This window comes from Tauraco erythrolophus, chromosome 4 (genome assembly GCF_009769465.1).
Source record: "Tauraco erythrolophus isolate bTauEry1 chromosome 4, bTauEry1.pri, whole genome shotgun sequence".
Taxonomy (NCBI): Eukaryota; Metazoa; Chordata; class Aves; order Musophagiformes; family Musophagidae; genus Tauraco; species Tauraco erythrolophus.
The window spans coordinates 14592745-14609416 of NC_141468.1; the positions used below are offsets into that span (position 1 = coordinate 14592745).

General features: G+C 42.6%; 1 protein-coding gene and 1 pseudogene across 1 annotated transcript in view; one reads left to right on the forward strand and one right to left on the reverse strand.

Moving 5' to 3' along the window:
* Positions 1-16672, reverse strand: part of FBXL13 (F-box and leucine rich repeat protein 13) — a 104570-nt gene that overhangs the window by 64955 nt on the left and 22943 nt on the right. Inside the window, exons 7-8 of the mRNA XM_086609861.1 lie at positions 11635-11730; positions 2571-2706 (exon numbers count right to left, since the gene is read on the reverse strand). Coding sequence (XP_086465987.1) covers positions 2571-2706; positions 11635-11730 — 232 coding nt within the window. The remainder of the gene's footprint in view (positions 1-2570; positions 2707-11634; positions 11731-16672) is intronic.
* LOC147528818 (endogenous retrovirus group K member 10 Gag polyprotein-like) lies at positions 5878-7968 on the forward strand (annotated as a pseudogene).

Sequence of the window (16672 nt, forward strand, 5' to 3'; positions counted from 1 at the left end):
GATAAATGGAAATAGATGGTAATCAACATACTGATATTCCAACTGATATAAACAACATGCTGATAATTCTAAGTTAAATTATTTTAACTAGATATGAATCAGTTAAACAATGTGATAGAAAAGGCAGTATGTATATAAAATTTAATTCCATTGCAACTGTTCTTTACATGTTTCTAGTTTTAACACAATAAACATTACTGTGGTTTTAGTTTTATACATGAAAATATAAGGAAAACAAAATCATAAAAGGATTTAACATTTCTAAGTACAGCCACCATAATGGAGGTGACGTGGCTGTATATTATTTATTTGGGCTTGCTTTCTTTTTCAGCTGCCGAAGTTCATTATAATATTAAATTAAATGATTTCACTAAACAACTTGCATGCTGATATCATTGAGACTGTTATTTTATCCTGTGATTTAAAAGCCAAGACCATGACCAAATATACTTTTTATTCTTGGTCAATTGTTCTTTTCTGTCACCACTCCAGAGAGCAAATTGTTCTCACCCATAATTACACAGCCACTTTCTAAAACAAAAGAAAACACACTGAAATTGTTATAGGCCGCATCAACAATTTCAATCATGTATTATCTGATTAAATAATAAATGCATTATAGTCTCGAAACATCAAAATACAATTTTATTTGGAAAATAAAAACATTTTCCTTCTCTTTTTTATGCATTTGCATTCAATTAAAGTGTAGGCTAGAAAAGAGTCGATCAGTAACATTCTCCTGCTTGAGAAATACTGAAGTAAAGCTGTGCCAGGAATCAAAACTTTTCTTGGGATCTTGCCTAGTTGTAGCAGAAGAGTTTTTTCTCATGAAAACACTACCAAGATGTTTTAACACTCTTCACGATAAAACAGCTTAATAACAGTTAGGATGCAGGTAATTCCTAAAAAAAATCAAGTACACTTTCACAGCTAGCATCATACTTCTAACACACATCATAAAGGCTTTTGTTTTTCCTGCCCACTTCTCTGATTCGGGCAGCATACAACTGCATTGAGAAAAAGATTACTAACCTGAAACTATTGCAAAATGCTGTCACAAAGGGAATTAACCTCTGATCACATGGTCACATGTACTTCCACATATATTATCCAGAAGGACTAAAATCCTTTTCTACATCCAGAGGGACTCTGTTTTGGCAGTAGAATCACGTACCTATTATTTGTGCTAAAACTTGAACACCACATTAGTATCTTGGACCATGGGTGAATTCTTTTCTTTTTTATTTTTTGTCTGTGAGCCTCTTGTTAGAGGCCAGTAATTAGCAGTATACCCCAGGGGTCAATACCGGGTCCAGTCCTGTTTAACATCTTCATTAATGATCTGGGTGATGAGATAGCATGTACTCTCAGAAAGTTTGCAGATGACACTAAACTGGGAGCAGTCACTGATACACCAGAGGATTGTGCTGCCATCCAGAGGGACCTTGACAGGCTGGAGAACTGGGCTTTCAGGAACCCCATGAAGTTCAATAAGTGGGAATGCAAAATCCTGCACCTGGGAATTAAAAACTCTAGGCACCAGTACATGTTGGGGGCAGCCCAGCTGAAGAGCAGCTTGACATAAAAGGACCTGGCAGTCCTGGTGGACACCAAGTTCAACATGAGCCAGCCACGTGCCCTTGCCACAAAGGTGGCTAGTATCCTGGGCTGCATTAGGTGGAGTGTTGCCAGGTCAAGGGAGGTGATCTTTCCCCCCTACTCAGCACTAGTGAGGCCACACCTGGAGTACCACATCCAGTTCTGGGCTCCCCAATACAAAAGAGACATGGACATACTGGAGAGAGTTCAACAATGGGCAAAGAGGGACTAAAGCATATTTCCTAGAAGGAATGGCTGAAGAGCTGCAACTGTTCAGTTGGAGAAGGCTCAGGAGGCTCTTACCAAGGTATATAAATACCTGAAGGGCAAATGTAAAGAAGATGGAGCCAGGCTCTTTTAATGGTGCCCAGTGACAGAGGAGATAAAAGGCAATGGGTGCAAACTGAAACACAGGAGACACTGTCTGAACATTAGGAAACACTTTTTTACTACGAGGGTGACTGAGCACAGGTTGCCCAGGAAGGCTGGGGAGTCTTCATCCTTGGGAGATACTCAAAAGCCATCTGGACATGGTCCTGGGCAACTTGCTTTAGGTGGCTCTGCCTGAGCAGGGGGATTGGACCAGATGACCTCCAGAGGTCCCTGCCAACCTCAACCATTCTGTGATAATTGTCTCAGTAGAGTTGGATTCTGGCACTCTGATATATTTACGCATATGTTTGCATTCCAATCTTATTTGTCATATTACAGCATTTCACACATAATATAAACCATTCTATGGCATTCTATTCCTGTTCAGTCACATGGATATTGCTGGGCCTGGAGAATGTAATGGAGGAAGGGGCAGGGCACATTTAAAGTAATTTTACAGATCTCATACTCACATTGCTTCATTATGGCTGAACTTACAGAGAATAATATAGGCAGTAAAATGGGACAATAGTGAAGCATAGAGTGAAGACACAGTTTAAAGAGATAATTAAAAAGTTAAAAATACTTGTAATACTTACTGATAGTTTTAAAGCTAGGCCAGTGAAGAGAATAGCAACCTCGAAGATTCAAATGTAATACATACGGATGCCACTTCTGCAAAATATTTACTACTACTTGGTCCTGAAGTTTATGCTTCACCGACGAAAAATTGATCTAAAAATTTAAACAGTTGATAAATAACTCAGTACTAAAAAAAGGCAGTACATGCAAAATAAACATCATTATGAAAATCACTAGCAAATATATGAAGTTCTATGTAAACAGTGAATCAATCTGGAAAACACAGAAATGACTGTTTATTACATCTATAAAAATTCTAGACAGCTGACTAAAATACTTAAATGTAGAGGAAGCATGTGTCTACAGTATTTATGAAGCTGAGACAAGCCTTGAACTGCCAAAACATGACAGAAATATTGTGTTCAAACAAAATTGTCAGACTTGAATATTTACTTTTTTCCCTTTAAGATGTACAAAATCCTAAAGTTGCTAAAGATATTTTTTCTAATTAATAGTCTACTGATACATCAAAATATCAATATGTAACCTACCATCTTAGTTTTAGAAGAATCCTTAAGTGATTTAAGCTGCAGGCTGAGGAAATCTACATTTTTTACTAAAAACATTATTTTTCTTAGTATCTGTCAAAAGTTCATGTTTGTGAAGTTTTAACAAAAATTACTAGAAAATAGTTTTAACAGTCTATTTACCGAGTGTTTCAAAAAAAGGAAAGTCAACATAAAAATGTTTAATAAGAAATATCTCGTTTTTTGAAGTAGACTTTTTCATGCCTTCTTTAAATTTGTTCATAAAAACAAGCCAGATAAAGCTTTTTTTCCCTTTGGTATAATCTGCTACAGCTACGCTGCATCTGTTTGTTGTATATTTCATAATACATGTTTATTAACCAAATACTTTGAAAAATCAATCAGCATTATTTCTATGCAGAATGCTTGGAAGTGGTTACCGTATCAGGAAGTCAGGAGTTCAGAACTTTTTCCAGTTTTTCACATTCTTATTAGGATTTTGTTCCTCTTATATTAAAATTATCAGAAGTTTTAACACTAGTTTCATTAAGATCACGAATTCATCACAGTAACTTAAGACTAGAGCTAATAAAGGCTCCAGGAACCCACAAGCTGAGTATTGCAGTGTCTTTTAGGTGTTAGTGCCCAGGGCAGATTCAACTCAGAAGCAAGCAGAGACTCTACAACACATACCTGACAACTAAGTACATCAGAAGGTCAATTTAAAGACACCGACACAGAGAACAGGCAGCTGCCTAGAATCAGACAGTGGGACATGTAAGCAGCGTTGTTGAGTCCTCCAGAACTTCTCTACTTCAGCCAGGAAGGTAGATAAAGGCTTCTAGCTACTTGGGAACCAAAGCCTGTGTCCTGCTCAGGGGACAGAACAGCGCATTTGGGAGATCCAAGTTCAGATCTCTTCTCAGCCTCACAAGGCACAACTCTGTCCACCTTCTGAATCCCAAATGGATCTCTCTAAACAGGAGAGAGGTGCCTAGCATCAGGGCCCTAGGCTGACCAACAGGCTCTGCAATCTCTTCCTTCCTCAGGGAAGTTCCCAGTGTCCAAGGTCAGCTCCTATGTGTTGCAGCAATGGAACCCTGTTAAGACTGTTGCAAAAACAGTTCACTGTGTGAAAAAGCTGGAGAAGCCTCATTAGAGGTTTCCCTACATGGCTCAAGAGCTGCCTTTAAGCCCATGCCCTTGCCCTGAGTCTTTGCTTGAATCACCCTTCAGGCACGTCTGTGTCCAGCCATGTGTCTGGCTGACCCTCAATCTCACTCATGGACTTCACTTCCTGACTAGACCACAGAGGTGTCTCTTCACAACAGGGCTGACTGGCAGTCTCTGGTGGGTGTCTGACCTTGGTTACTGTCACTGGACCTGCTCTGCTATTCTTGCCCAGGTTCTGTGGGAGTGTGCCCCCTGTCCATTGGGAGGCACTGCCCTTGTCTGCCCTTCCAGCACCTTTGGCTCCCAGCTCCCGGCTCATCCTCCCTTGCAGAGCAGCCCTGCTGCTTTCTAATGCTAAGCTCCACAGGTCAAGCAGTTCTTGGACAAGAGAAACACAATCATCTCCATCACCATCATCATCATCATGAACTTTTAGGCCCAAAATGGAGATGCCTATCAGATTAGACATCTCCAGGATTATGCAGAAGACGTACAGGGTATTTTGGATTGTCATTTCAGGCTTGAGGGCCTAAAACGTGACTAAATCATGTTTGAAGGGCCCATAAACTTCTAAAAATCTGACCTTAATCTTTCTTTGTACTGCTGATAAACGGCTATACGTGAGGCAATGATACAGAGGCAACAGTGATACTGGTTAAGGTGTCATGTCCAGACTTAAGCCACTACCTAAGGACTGGGGAGCCTTGAGGTAGTCCTTCACACCTGAAGCTGCATCAGCGGCTACTGAAGGCGATAGCAATGAGCAGTGTGATTGTATTTTTTATTTTTAAGTTCAAAGCAAAGACAGGAGTAGCTATTTCAGGTATGACCCAAAACAGACCATGCTTGCGTGGTCATACAATGTGTGTTACAAGGTAAGTTGACTGAAATGTGTGCTAGGGAATGGGACTGCTAGGATAGAAGAAACAATGCAGTACCCTGGACACTAACATGTGCTCTGGAGAGACAGTGACCACCTCAACAACTCTAAGAGTTCGTGGGTATGGAACTGTGTGGGAACTACGGCTGGTCCGCAGATCCCAGGACAGAAGATGAAGAAACTGGCCTTGAAGAAATCGCTGTGTACCCTTGCAGATCTGAAAACTCCCTGAACAGAAGTGGAAAACAACTTGCAGGTGCCTGGGGGAGCCAGGGAACCGTAAGATAAAGAGGAACTGTATGATAAGAGACTGAACTGTGTTTTTGCACTAATTGTGTGATGTAATGAATTTGGCTTAAGTCATGTAGAGCGCGTGATCACCAATCATGTATTAGGCTAAGGCGCGTGAACAGCTGTAGTTAACCAACCACCTAATTGCTTATGTCGCGTGCACTGCTAGAATTAGTATAAAGGCGTGCTGGAACTTGCAAGGGGGGATTAATTAATTATATAATAAATCAACACTGCTTGAACCTGTGTATGTCGTGTCCGTCTCAACAGCGACATACAGCAACATCTGGTGACCCTGACGTGATTCACCAGGACACGAACTTTTGGACCGCAGGGCGAAGTGCGGTGGAGACAGAGCCCAGCGTAGCTTGAGAGCGGCGGGGAAGCTGCGAATTGATCCGGATCGACTTAGACTTTGACACCTGGGACAGGTGAGCCGCTGGGAATGGGATAATGGGAAATAGCCTCACAAAGGAAGAGGAAGCTGTCCATTCTTTGTGGACGTTAATATTGAAAAGAAAAGGACTGAAAGTATCTAATAATAACATCCAAAAAATGTTATTGTGGGCGCAGCGACAAGGGCTTGAAGCGAACTCTGCCACAGCATTCAGTGTGTCTGTTTGGCAAGCCCTGGGGAAGAAATTATTTGATGCTGCTACCAGTGGGGAAAAAGAAGCTGTGGACTTATTGACAACGCGGCGATCGTTTTTAGAGGCCTTGAAAGACTTAAAGTCTGAGCACGATAAAGCAGAGGATAAGACGGACTCTGTTCCGATAACCTCTTCTGCAGTAAGTGAGGTTGTGGGAGAGACTTCTGAAGTGAATGACAGCTCAGCTGGGAGGTTACCGCCTGTGCCTAAGCCGAGAAAAAGGTTGCTGAAATCCGCTCGTTTAGTGGAGCCGGACTCCCTGGGAGCGTACGTATCCCCCGCAGAACAGCTAAAAGCGGCGGAAAAATCCTCAGGAACATATGTATCCCCTGCAGCACAGCTAAAAGCGGCCGAAAAATTTACTCCCTATAAGTTGCCTTGGCAGCAGTTGCAAGAGGCAAAAGAAAAGTACGCAAAACCTAATATCGAAACATGCTCTCTCCCTTCTTCTCCACTGAATTCCTCTGATATTAAGGCGACAGAGGACGAACAAATACAGGATCAGGTATATCCTCCTTTACCAGAGAGCAACGAGGAGGAGGATTCCGTTACAGATTTTGCTGAGATGCCCTCTGTTTCTGCAAAGGGGGTGGGAAAACAGGGGGGTCTACCGTATCGGCCTCCCTTACCGCAGTCGTGGGTGTTGCCACCTGCTACAGTGATGGTTCAGCCGCGTAATGCAGTACAATTTTGGGACGCGGTTAGGAAAAAGGCAATGGAGGTCGGGGACTGGGACTTGACCGAAACACTGGGGACACCAGTCAATAAAGATCTGTCTGTGATGGAAGTGGGGGGAGGGCCTAGTGCATTCCCTATGGAGCTAGCCCTCCCGGGCTCTAATCAGCCCAATCAACATGTGGGGTGGTCATGGAAAGTTATACAGAATATGCAGAAGGCGGTAGCTCAGTATGGACCGAATTCCCCAGCAGTGACACAATTGTTGCGATTATTGAATTTAGAGGTATTGGTGCCGTATGATTTTCAACATTTGGCTCAAATTATGTTTCAGCCAGTACAGCACTCAGTTTTTATGAATGTTTGGAGACAACAACTGGCTGATCATCAGGCATTGCAAAATATGCAATTGCCCCAAGGTGACCCTTGTCACGCTGTAGGTACTGATGTGTTGATGGGAACGGGTCAGATATTTAGTAATCCGGCAATTCAAGCACAGTGGCATCCCCAAATTCTTGTGCAAATTAAGCAAATAGGGATGCAAGCTTTGATGCACACAGCAGAAATGGCGGAGCCTAAGGCAAGGTATTCAACAATTAAACAAGGGGTCAGGGAACCTTTCTTACAATTTGTGGAAAAACTGCAAGGGGCTATAGACAACAGTTTGCGAGCCCTGTTAACAAAGCAGTTGGCGAGAGATAACGCCAACCCTGATTGTCAGAGAGTTATCGAGACATTGCCGGGGGACCCCTCCTTAGAGGAAATGGTTACTGCGTGTGCTAAAGTTGGGTCTGTAGAGCATAAAATGACTGCACTGGCCACCGCCCTAGCTGCCTTGCGTGTTAAGGAGCAGAAGTGTTATAGTTGTGGAAACCTGGGACATATAAAATGAGAGTGCCCAGGACTGAAAGGCCAAAGGCTGACAATAAATGCCAGAAAAGTTAATGGCTCAGTGCCAGTTACTTGCCATAAATGTGGAAAAATAGGTCATTTTGCTAAACAATGTCGATCAAAGTCTTATGCTACTGGTCAGCCAATTCCGGGAAACGGCAAAAAGAGCGCAAGGGGGCGCGTGCAGACACAAATGCCCTACAGTCCTGGCAACCCTTTTGCGGGAGCAATGCAGCATCCACAGACCAATCCGCAAACTTATGCAACAAACTATCAGGAAAGACAGTCGGAGCTGCCGGGATGGATGTATCCATCGCCGACACAGTAACAATAAATTATTGTCAAATTCACAAAGTGCTTTTGGATGCATGGGGACCAATCAGTAAAGGACTTAGTGCTTTGTTAATAGGACGATCAAGTGGCACCTTGCAAGGGTTGATAGTGCATGTAGGAGTGATTGATGCTGATTATACAGGACAGATCTGTACTATGGTATCTACTGCGACACCACCAGTAACTATTGTAAAAGGGACTCGAATTGCTCAACTTGTGCCCTTTGTGAGTTGTGTTCCTAAAACAGAGCAAACTGTTTGTGGCAACAACGGATTTGGATCTACAGGGAAACCATCTGTTTTTTGGTCCCAGACTGTCACCGACAGGAGACCACAAATGACGTGCACGCTTACAATGGATCATGCAACCCCATCGCAGACAAAACTAACGGGTTTGTTGGACACAGGAGCTGATGTTACTATCATTGCACAGCGTGACTGGCCTTCCACCTGGCCTCTAGTGTCAAATAATGCGGGAGTAGTGGGTCTTGGTGGGGTTGCTATCAGTTTTATGGCCGCCAAGCCTGTCCTTATTAGTAACCCTGAGGTACAGAAGGCCACTATTAGACCATATGTGACCGCAGCACCCTTAAATTTGTGGGGGAGGGACTGCCTTGGACAATGGGGCGTAAGAATTACAACGGATTTTTAGCAGGGGTCACTGTGCTGCAGGGCATGACAGCCCACACTGGCATTAACATGGTTAACAGAAAAGCCTGTTTGGGTGGATCAGTGGCCCCTTAATCAAGAAAAACTCACAGCCCTGCACCTTCTGGTTAAAGAGCAATTGGCTGCAGGACATATAGAAGCCTCTCACAGCCCCTGGAACACACCTGTGTTCGTGATAAAAAAGAAATCAGGAAAATGGCATTTATTGCATGATTTAAGAAAAATCAATGAGGTGATGGCAACAATGGGGGCCTTGCAACCAGGGTTGCCCTCACCAACTATGATTCCAATGCAATGGGAAATTGTAATATTGGATTTAAAAGGATTGGTTTTTTACTATTCCTCTTGCTAACCAGGACATGGAGAAATTTGCATTCACAGTGCCTTCAGTGAATAACAGTGAACCAGCCAAAAGGTATCATTGGAAAGTTTTACCACAAGGTATGAAAAATTCACCCACTATTTGTCAGTGGTTCGTGGCAAAAGCCTTAAGCCCTATTCGAGCTGCATTTCCATCAGGGTATTGTTATCATTATATGGATGACATCTTACTAGCCGCACCTTCGCAGGTAATGCTGGCTGAAATGGAGGCTGAAGCACGAAAGTCATTACAATACCACGGATTAGTGATTGCCCCAGAAAAAGTGCAACGCCAGCAGCCATGGTTGTACCTGAGTATAAAGGTGTTAGATCAAACTGTAATGCCACAACCAATTCAGTTACAAATAAAGGTAAAAACCTTGAATGATGTACAAAAACTAGCAGGGATGATTAATTGGGTCCGACCTTATTTGGGCTTGACGTCTTCCAAATTACAACCGCTCCTGGAGCTGTTAAAAGGGGACTCGGACATTTCTGCACCACGAGTTCTAACTCCAGAAGCAAAACAGGTGATTGAAGAGGTAGAACAGGCAATCATGCAGAAACATGTATGGAGAATCAATCTAACTGTATCAGTGCAAGTGTTTGTTTTGATAGATGATCTGATACCTTTTGCAATGCTTGCACAGTGGAATTCTGATTGGCAAGATCCTTTGCATGTTTTGGAATGGGCTTTTTTGCCTTTTAAAACTAAAAAAACTGCTCCTGGACTTTTTGAACTTTTAGCTCAAATTATTATGAAAACTAGAGCTCCCTGTGTGGAATTGTTGGCAAGAGATCCTGAGAACATTGTGATACCAGTAAAAAGCGAATATTTTGAATGGTGCCTTGCCAACAGTTCAGCACTTCAAGCAGCAATGACAAATTATACAGGTCAAATTAGTTATCACCTGCCCTCACATCCATTAATAAAAATGGGTGGCCAGATTCGATTTGCACAAAAACAATTAAGTCAATCTGACCCTGTGCCTGGTCCCACAGTGTTCACTGATGGTTCAGGAAAAACAGGGAAGGCTGCTATTGCCTGGTATGATGGACATCAATGGCAGAACAGAGTGGAACACCAGGAAGGCTCTCCTCAGATTGTTGAATTGAGGGCCATGACTACGGTATTTCAGCAATTTTCTGGTCCTGTTAATGTTGTTACTGATTCGGCCTATGTGGCTGGGTTAGTGCAATAGTTAGACAAGGCTGTCCTTAGCCATGTTACTCAAGAAAAACTTTTTGGAATTTTAAAACTATTATGGACTGAAATTCAAAAGCGACATTCTCCTTATTATGTATTACATATTAAGAGTCATACGAACCTCCCTGTTTTTTTGGTGGAAGGAAATGCAAGAGCAGATGCACTAGTATCAGGCGTAGCAATGGGACCTACTCCAAACATTAAACAACAAGCTATTGCTTCTCATCAATTTTTTCATCAGGGTTATCGAGCCCTGAGACAACAATTTCGCTTGTCCAATGCTGAGGCTCGTGCTATTGTTGCTGCATGCCCTGACTGTCAAGACCAACATGTCCCTCACTACTATGGGACCAACCCTAGAGGGTTACGGGCCCTCCAGATCCGGCAAACAGATGTTACTCATATTGTTGAATTTGGCAGATTAAAATTTGTCCATGTATCTATTGACACGTTTTCTTCGGTCATCATTGCTACCGCTCATGCGGGAGAAACTGCCAAAGATGTCATTCGCCATTGGCAACGGGCTTTTTCTATTGCTGGAGTCCTGCATCAGATAAAAACGGATAATGGTCCAGCTTATGTATCTCAAAAGGTTAATTCATTTTTACAGCTGTGGGGTGTAACTCATGTTACTGGTATCCCTCATTCTCCCACTGGACAAGGTATTGTCGAACGTGCTCATGGCACATTAAAACGGCTTCTGCAAAAACAAAAAGGGGGAATGGCAGGGGAGCCTCCAAGGCTTGACTGAACAAAGCTATGTATGTCCTGAATTTTTTACAGGTCTCTGATGATTCTCAGGAACCCCCGATAATACGTCACTCTGGCTCACTAACCACCACCTGTGGGATGTCTCCAGGAGCCAAAGTTAGGGTTCGGGATCTACAGACAGGTCAGCGGTCTGACCCCTGTGATCTGATAACTTGGGGTCGAGAGTATGCTTGTGTCTCGACAGATGGTGGTCCCTGGTGAGTTCCTGCTCGTTGTGTCCGGCCTGTGGTGGAAAGCTGATCTCGTTGAGGGATGGACGTTGGCTGAGTAAGCAAGCCAATGCTATGTCAATAGTATTGAGTGATTTATTAACTGATGCTGATAGTGTTAGGCATGCTACACTGCAAAATAGAGCTGCAATTGTTTGTCTTTTATTGTTAGTGCAAGGAGATAGATGTGAAGATTTTGAGGGAAGTGGTTTTGTACAGGACTGGCTGAATAAATTGCTCAGAGGATGGGGATTGCCCAGCTGGTTGTTATCATTGCTAAAAACAAGGTTGCTGATTCTGATCATTGTTGTAGTTGTGTTATTAATATTCTGGGATAAAACTTTTATCCAGATATTTAGCATTCTTAAAGTAACCTACCTCCTTGCCTCACTGTTTTTTTACAAATAAAATAGAAATAAAATATTGAAAGTTATCATCTTACTTACGTCACTCCATAACGAACTGTCCTGAGTTAGCTGCATCCACATTTGGCTAACTTGGGCACATCTTGCCAGATCAACTAAGTTTACATAACGGAAAACCTGCATTAGAAAAACAGACACACATGATATTGAAAACTATTCAATAAGAACACCTCTGTGCCCGGCAAGATCATGGAGCAGATCCTCCTGGCAACTATGCTAAGGCACATAGAAAACAAGGAGGTGATTGGTGACAGCCAACATGGCTTCACTAACGGCAAATCCTGCCTGACTAATTTGGTGGCCTTCTATGATGAGGTTACGGCATTGATGGATAGGGGAAGAGCAACTGACATCATCTACCTGGACTTATCTAAAGCATTTGATACTGTCCCACACCACATCCTTGTCTCTGAACTGGAAAGACATGATTTTGATGGATGGACCACTCGGTGGATAAGGAATTGGCTGGATGGTCGCACTCAAAGAGTTGTGGTCAACGGTTTAATGTCCACGTGGAGGCCAGTGACGAGTGGTGTTCCTCAGGGGTCGGTACTGGGACCAGTGCTATTTAACATCTTTGTTGGCGACATGGACAGTGGGATTGAGTGCACCCTCAGCAAGTTTGCAGATGACACCAAGTTGCGTGGTGTTGTGGACACGCTGGAGGGAAGGGATGCCATCCAGAGGGACCTTGACAGGCTGGAGAGGTGAGCCTGTGCGAACCTTATGAAGTTGAACAAGGCCAAGTGCAAGGTCCTGCACGTGGGTCGGGGCAATCCCAAGCACAAGTACAGGCTGGGCAGAGAATGGATTGAGAGCAGCCCTGAGGAAAAGGACTTGGGAGTGCTGGTGGATGAGAAGCTCAACATGAGCCGGCAATGTGCACTGGCAGCCCAGAAAGCAAATCGTATCCTGGGCTGTATCAAAAGGAGCGTGGCCAGCAGGTCGAGGGAAGTGATTCTGCCCCTCTACTCAGCTCTCGTGAGACCCCACCTGGAATACTGTGTTCAGCTCTGGAGTCCCCAACACAAGAAGAACATGGAGCTACTGGAATGAGTCCAGAGGAGGGCCACGAAGATGATCAGAGGGCTGCAGCACCTCTCCTGTGAAGACAGGCTGAGAGAGTTGGGGCTGTTCAGCCTGGAGAAGAGAAGGCTCCGGGGTGATCTTATAGCAGCTTTCTAGTACCTAAAGGGGGCCTACAGGAAAGCTGGAGAGGGACTTTTTACAAGGGTGTGTAGTGATAGGACAAGGGTCAATGGCTTTAAACTGAAAGAGGGCAGATTTAGATTAGATATAAGGAAGAAATTTTTTACATTGAGGGTGGTGAGGCAGTGGAACAGGTTGCCCAGAGAAGTTGTGGATGCCCTATCCCTGGAAGTGTTCAAGGCCAGGTTAGATGAGGCTTTGGGCAACCTGGTGTAGTGGAGGATTTCTCTGCCCATGGCAGGGGGTTGGAACTCGATGATCTTTGAGGTCCCTTCCAACCCTAACCATTCTATGATTCTATGATTTACTTAACTTCAAAACTCAATCTAATTTAAAACTCTAAGGAATGTTGACACAGCTCACAAAAAGTATTTGAATAAATGAAACTATGTGACTTGTTAGAATGAGAAAGAAAACATTGACTGTATTATTATTCATTAATACGGTCTAGTTTCATATTGGAAGAACAAAAGCAAGGCTTTTAATTTGACACTCTTGCGAATAACCTTTTGAATTTTCAGTTCTGAAAAGGTCTGTTGAAACATTTATTTCATGTTAGGTCAAGACCACAGTAGCCAGCTTTAAAGCACAGCAACCATTTTCTGTCAATAAATCAACATTAGTGTACTGTGGTACCACTGACTTTTTTAGGAAACTGCAATTTACAAAGCAAATGGTTTCCAGCTGGCCCTGAGGACAGATTTTAACTTAGCAGTAAAAACTAACTGACAGAACAGAAAGCTACAGTAAATGATAGCACACTAACAATGACATTTACTGAACACCCTATGATTTTGAAATGATCCACCGCCAAATATCATCTACAGTGCCACAGACAATAAAGTCTCTTTATCATAAGTTCAAACTGCTTATCAAAGTATCAAAAATCTTGAAAAGTTGAGGCATGCTTTATTTTCAAGTCTGTGACTGCTCCGAGCAAACACAGATTTGGCCTGGAGGAGACAGCACCCAGTAACAATCTCCTGTTGAAGGAGATTGTGTCTACATACTGGATCCCCCAAAAAGAGAGCACGAGGATTCATGGAGGGGAGAGGAGGGAAGAGAAGGGAAGGAAAGGGAAGAAAAAAAAGAAAAGGGAGAGGGAGAGGAAAAAGGAAGGAAGGAGGGAGGGAGGGACGGAGTGAAAGAGAAAAATGCTCTGCCTTTCTGCAACAAATTGTTAGGCACTCAGCTAGTGGCAAGCTCTGGTCTGTCCCAGTAAACAGAAGAGCTCTTTCTGCACTTCCCATACTGAATAAAATAGAAGCTGTTCAAGAAAAAGAAACTAGGTGACAGCCACACAGATTTGCACTTGTCTTTGGATCAAGGGAACTGCATTCTGTTTAAATGCAAAATGGAAGCATTTCAGTAGGCTTCCCGCTTTTCTGTAATAAATTTTTTTCCCCTCTGCACTTTACACATAAATAAAGCCATTATTTTCTGGCTTGTCCCAAAGATCCACAGCTCTAGCTTCCAGCCCACATATGTAATAACTTGTATTACTTATCCCACATACACAAAAAATACTTGCAAAAATACTTTTAGCACAGCTGGCTCAGCATGTTCTCCCTCATGTGGCCTGAAAGAGACCCTCCAGAAGGCGCTCCCCAGCTCCACACACTCCCATGTCCCTCTGTGCATCCCTCCCCAAATCCCTGCACTGCTGCTGTCATCTTTTTTGGTTTCAGTCCTTAACCCTCCCAAACCCACCATAACCCAAGAGAATCAGCTCCCATCTCTTGGGACCCAGCTGCTCTTGGGATAGCTCTCTAGAGAAAAATAGGAAACTGCTGCACCTCCATGCATTGCAGCAACTAGGGGATATCTCACAACAGCTCAGTTTGTCTCACCACTGCACACAAAAAAAGGAGGTGGGAGATGGCAAACTCTGCCTAGCACACCAGTCAGTTAACACAAAACAAAACTTGTTCTTGCCTGGCCTACTGTCTTCATCTATATCCCAAACCTACGTCCTCACTGTCTAAAAGTTATGTTATTCTGTTAAAGACAGAACTTTTTTTTCTAATATATATATACACACACAAATACACACACACTCTCTCTTATATAATACTATCTTTTATATATAATACTATTTTAGTGTATAATACTACCTTACTAGGACAGAGAACATCAGGAGGTGGCACTGTAGATCAAATTTCCATAGAACCATTTAGGTTGGAAGAGACCTTGAAGATCATTAAGTCCAACCACTAACCTTAAACTGCCAAGTCCACCACTAAACCATGTCCCTAAGCACCACATCTGCACGTCTATTAAATACCTCCAGGGATGGCAACTCCAACACTTCGCCGGGCAGCCTGTTCCAATGCTTGACAACTCTTTCAGTGAAGAAATTTTTTTAATATCCAATCTAAACCTCCCATGGTGCAAATTGAAGTCATTTTCTCATCCTATCGCTTGTTACTTGGGAGAAGAGACCAACACCCACCTCACTACCACCTATTTTCAGGTAGCTGTAGAGAGTGACAAGGTCTCCCCTGAGCCTCCTTTCATCCAGGCTAAACAACCCCAGTTCCCTCAGCCACTCCTCACAGGACTTCTGCTCTAGACCCTGCACCAGCTTCATTGTTCTTCTTTGGACATGCTCCAGCACCTCAATGTCTTTGGTCATTCTGCTACTCATGCAGTAAATGAATCTCTCTGTTTTAGTGCTGTTTACATCTGTACGGGAAGAACATTTCCTTTCGAGCGCACTGCTTTTGAAGAAGAGGTTCATACCAGAGATTCTTCCTTAACTTGTATCAATGTCCTAGTAATCAGAAGTATGAGTATTATGACTCCCAAATTCTTTAGGTGAGATACTACTGCTACTGCAAGGGACCCACATCTGAATCGTTTGACAGCAGGAGTTCTCTGGTTACTGAATGAGGCAGCACTACGAAAATAGCACAGACTAAACCCCATGGATGGACCCAAGTCAAAATAAACCAGTCTCACATCCATGAAGACCATATGCACCATCAGTGGAATCCACATAGATAACATCAAGAAGAATTAAAGCATGCTGCATTTTTGGTGAGTAAGGTCTGTAAACATGATTTAGCTTACAGCTTTGATTTTCCTGTGACGTCAGTGGTGCTATGTACATGCTTAAAATTAAGTATTTGCATTTGGATATTAAATTTCACTGGATAAAAAATTAATTTTGAGTTTGCTATAGTCCATACTACTTAAAAGAAAAACTTATCAAGTTTTTCTGAAATACCACTTTGATGTTTTTGCAATATTAAATTAATGGAAAAACATGATAGGATAAATTAAAGTTTAAAAATAAGATCATAAAATTAAAACATTTTAGTAATAGTTCCAATGTATCCCTCAATGGCAATTATTTTCAGTAACCAACCTATAATTTAGATAAACTGGCCTCTACTACTGAAGGCCCCACAACCGGTAGTTAATAATTCTATTCTATTTCTAAAACACTGCCACAAATCAAACTTCCTGTTTCTGGGTAGAAGTATCTTCTCTTCTAGAAGTTAGTGTATTAACAAGCTTTCACTCTCTAAAGTTACATTTTGTAAGGATACGAACATACTGAACAAAGCAACCTTCTAAACAAAGAAATTTAAACAAATTGAATAAAAATGTTTGGAAAGAAATCTCTCCCTACCCACTGTGCCTTTGCAGCAGATTCCTCTACTCTACTCTTGCTTTCTGGCCTAGCAGTTTCTTCTGTCTTAAGGAGCTGCATAATTGTCCATACAGTTTTCTCCGTATTTTTAAGAAAAATAAACTGCTTTCTATCACATTTAGGGCTTGGCTTGTGAGCTTCTATTCAATGCAAAGAAAACCCTTTACTTCTCTCAGGAGTTCCACTCTCTAC